Here is a 3351-nt window from a genome sequence, read left to right on the forward strand (position 1 = left end):
GCCTCCGTTTCGAATTTTTTTTTTTTGCATCGGCTATATATCATATAACATCACAAAGACAATATGAAAGGTTCTCCAATAACAACGCCTTTAAGAAGGAAATGATGCTCAAGCGCCACCAGCGATAGCCCTGTAGTTTGTCTAACTGCTACTCCCTCCGTCCCGTAATGTAGGATGTTTTTTGGCAGAGAAAACATCCTACATTATGGGACGGAGGGAGTAGTTGTAAATATAATTTAAATTGCTATATATAGTAGCTAGTTAACTCTAACCGGATCGAGCGTTGGATTGGCTAAAGTGAGGTGACAGCGTGAGGCATATACCAAAGTTGGTTGGCAAGCAAAGCACCCCGCCAAGTGCACGTAACCGCAGCACCGGTTCAAAAATCAGTTCCAAGTTCAAGGGGGAAGCAAGGAATCCAGCCGGTGTCCGTCACAATTTGTTCATACGCATGACCAATCAAGTCAGGCGCGGTGTTCTCCACGATCGAGCTAGGTAGCACAGAAGAGGAGGGTTAAGAGTACGTAGAAGCTACTCTAGTTGGTACAGTACGTAAGTAGGATGGACCCCGCGTTGCACGCGGCGGCGGTGAAGGGGAGCGTGGCGAGCCTGAGGATGCTGGCGGCCGAGCGCCCCGACATCCTTGGTTCCAAGACGCCCCAGGAGAACACCGCGCTGCACATCGCCGCGGAGCTCGGCCATGCCGGCTTCGCCGAGGAGGCCCTGGGCGTGGACCACAAGCTGCTCGTCACCAAGAACGCCGACGGCGACACGCCGCTGCACCTGGCGGCCAGGTCGGGTAAGGTGGACATGGTGGAGCTGCTCATCACGCACGCCAGAGTATTGCCGTCGGAGCAACCGCAGCACTCCCCCGCCGCCGCGCACCGAAAACATGTTGATGGACACACCGGAAAACCTTCCCCGACCTCCCCTGGAACTGGAAGCACGGAGGCGCTGGGGCCTCTGTTGATAGCCAACAAGGCCGGCGACACCCCGCTGCACCAGGCCGTGCAGCACGGCTGGAGCGCCGTGGCGCTCAAGCTGCTGGACGCCGAGCCCAGCTGCGGCCACGCGCTCGACGCGAAAAAGCAGTCGCCGCTGCATATCGCCGCCCGGGAGGGCCTCGCCGACGTCGTGAGCAAGATCGTCAGCCATCCCTGGGTCCGCGAGAGGTTTGTCCCCTCCGACTCCGTCAGCGGCACCGCCCTCCACCAGGCCGTCCTCGGCGGCCACAGCCGTAAGTATCGCCTTATTTTCGTCGAGAGGGTGGTTTTTCAGCTCCCGGGTTTCCAGGCACCCTCTATGAACGGGAAAATAAAAAAAATTAAAAATCTAAAACTTTGCAACATCAAAGATGATCAAATATTGTAGGTGCTTGCAAGTTTTCATGCTAAAAAATATTTCGAGGAGCTGTACACACGAAAAAGATTTCAATGTTTGAAGTTTTGAGCACTTTTAGCACTGAAATCTGAAAACTCGTTTGTACACCCTTCTCTACATGATATTTTGGCATGAAAACTTGCAAGAACCTACAAAGTTCGATCATCTTTTGATTTTACAAAGTTTCAGATTTTTTTCCTTTTTTTAGAATTTATTGTTCATAGAAGGTGCCTAGACACCCCGGAGTTGTTACACCTTTCTGTTTCGTTGATCCTGTCCTGTATCGTGTAACTTTAACGTGGCAAGGCAAGCAGGTGTGGTGGAGATATTGCTCGAGGCGACGCCGGAGGATCAGATCGCGCTGACGGACTCGAGCGAGAACAACGCGCTGCACTACGCGGCTCAAAAGAACAGCGCCCGCGTGGTGAAGCTGCTGCTGAACCGGAAGGTGGAGCTGGCCTACAGGCGCAACCGCGACCTACAGTCGCCGTTGCACATGGCCGCCAACTACGGGTCGACGGAGGCCATGGTGGAGCTGCTTAAGCACTGCCCCGACGCGGCGGAGATGGTGGACAGCAAGGGCAGGAACGCCTTCCACGTCGCCGTCACCAGCGGCAAGGTGGACGCCCTCAAGCGCTTGCTCAAGCACGTCCGCCCCGAGGAGATCGTCAATCGCGTCGACCATGGCGGCAACACGCCGCTGCACCTCGCCGCCGCCCTGTCGCGCGTCCAGTCGGCGCTGCTCCTCATCAAGGACCGCCGCGTCAACCCCTGCGTCCTCAACCGGGACGGCCAGTCCGCGCGCAGCCTCATCGAGAAGCGCGGCGCCAGCGAGGAGATGGACACCTACGAGATGTACCTGTGGAAGAAGCTCAAGAAGCACGAGGCCTGCAGGTGCCAGAAGCAGCAGCTACCTCCAATCGCTACTTACCAGTCGCTGCGCGGCCGGAGGGCTGGCCACGACGAGTACTTCAAGCACAGCGTCGAGACCTACACGCTGGTGGCCACGCTCATCGCCACCGTCAGCTTCGCCGCCACCTTCACCATGCCGGGGGGTTACAGCCAGACCGAGGGCACGGCCATCCACGGGCACACGGCGGCGTTCAAGATCTTCGTCATCTCCAACACCGTCGCCATGTGCAGCTCCGTCGTCGTCGTCTTCTGTTTCATCTGGGCATGGCGGGACCCCGTCAAGTTCAAGCTCGACCAGCTCATGTGGGGCCACAGGCTCACCATCGTTGCCTGCCTCGCCATGGTCGTCTCGCTCATGACCGCTGTTTACATCACCGTTGCGCCCACGGCAAGGTGGCCTGCGTACGTTGTGATCGCCATCGGAGCGAGCACTCCCGCCGTGGTGTTCCTCATTCTTGGGAAAGAGGCATTGTACATCCCACTATAGCTACTACTCGCTTTCCTTCGTGTCTGAAAAGAAGGCCTGCATTTTTTATCAAGTCAAATGCATGATTCAAAGTTTAAACGGTTTTTATCAAGTCACACGGCCCATAGGACCCTCTGTGGCAATTGTTCACCTACACACCGTGAGTGCGAATGCATGTGTAATCAACTTTAGTTGCCATGTGTAATTAACTGTAGTTGTCATGTCTGCCATGTATCATTAAATATAGTTGCCATATGTAACTAATTGGAGTTGTCACATGTGGTCAAATCATAGTTGTCATGTATGATCAATCATAGTTGCCGTGTGTGATTAACTAGTTGCCGCATATGCACACCTGTAGTTGTCGTGTGCTGTTAAACCGTAGTTGCCATATATAGTCAACCATACTTGTTGTGTGTGATTAACTAGTTGCCACATATGCACACATGTAGTTGCCATCTATCACCGTGTGAGTGAAGAGCAGTTTCGCCCACACGTTCGGGCGAGTCCTCCTGTGTCCGTTCGGGTGAGGAGCGCCCACACGTGTGGCACTAAATGATAAAGCCCACACGACGCTGGGTGTTTACGTGGCT

At 54.8% G+C, this 3351-nt stretch overlaps 1 protein-coding gene across 1 annotated transcript; it reads left to right on the top strand.

Moving 5' to 3' along the window:
• The first annotated feature begins 415 nt into the window (after positions 1-415).
• On the top strand, positions 416-3018 carry LOC125522123 (uncharacterized). The gene is made up of 2 exons (XM_048687198.2): positions 416-1237; positions 1695-3018. Exons 1-2 carry the CDS (start codon positions 562-564, stop codon positions 2777-2779), a joined length of 1761 nt encoding a protein of 586 aa, XP_048543155.1. The 5' UTR covers positions 416-561; the 3' UTR covers positions 2780-3018.
• The last annotated feature ends 333 nt before the right edge of the window (positions 3019-3351 follow it).

The sequence above is a fragment of the Triticum urartu genome, chromosome 7A (assembly GCF_056163025.1).
Source record: "Triticum urartu cultivar PI428250 chromosome 7A, HENAU_Tu73, whole genome shotgun sequence".
Taxonomy (NCBI): domain Eukaryota; kingdom Viridiplantae; phylum Streptophyta; class Magnoliopsida; order Poales; family Poaceae; genus Triticum; species Triticum urartu.

Bases quoted from the DNA above. Each gene is read 5' to 3' on its own strand.
- LOC125522123 (XM_048687198.2), top strand. From the start codon at position 562: ATGGACCCCGCGTTGCACGCGGCGGCGGTGAAGGGGAGCGTGGCGAGC. The intron at 1,238-1,694 runs GTAAGTATCGCC...CAAGGCAAGCAG, and splicing joins CGTCCTCGGCGGCCACAGCC to GTGTGGTGGAGATATTGCTC.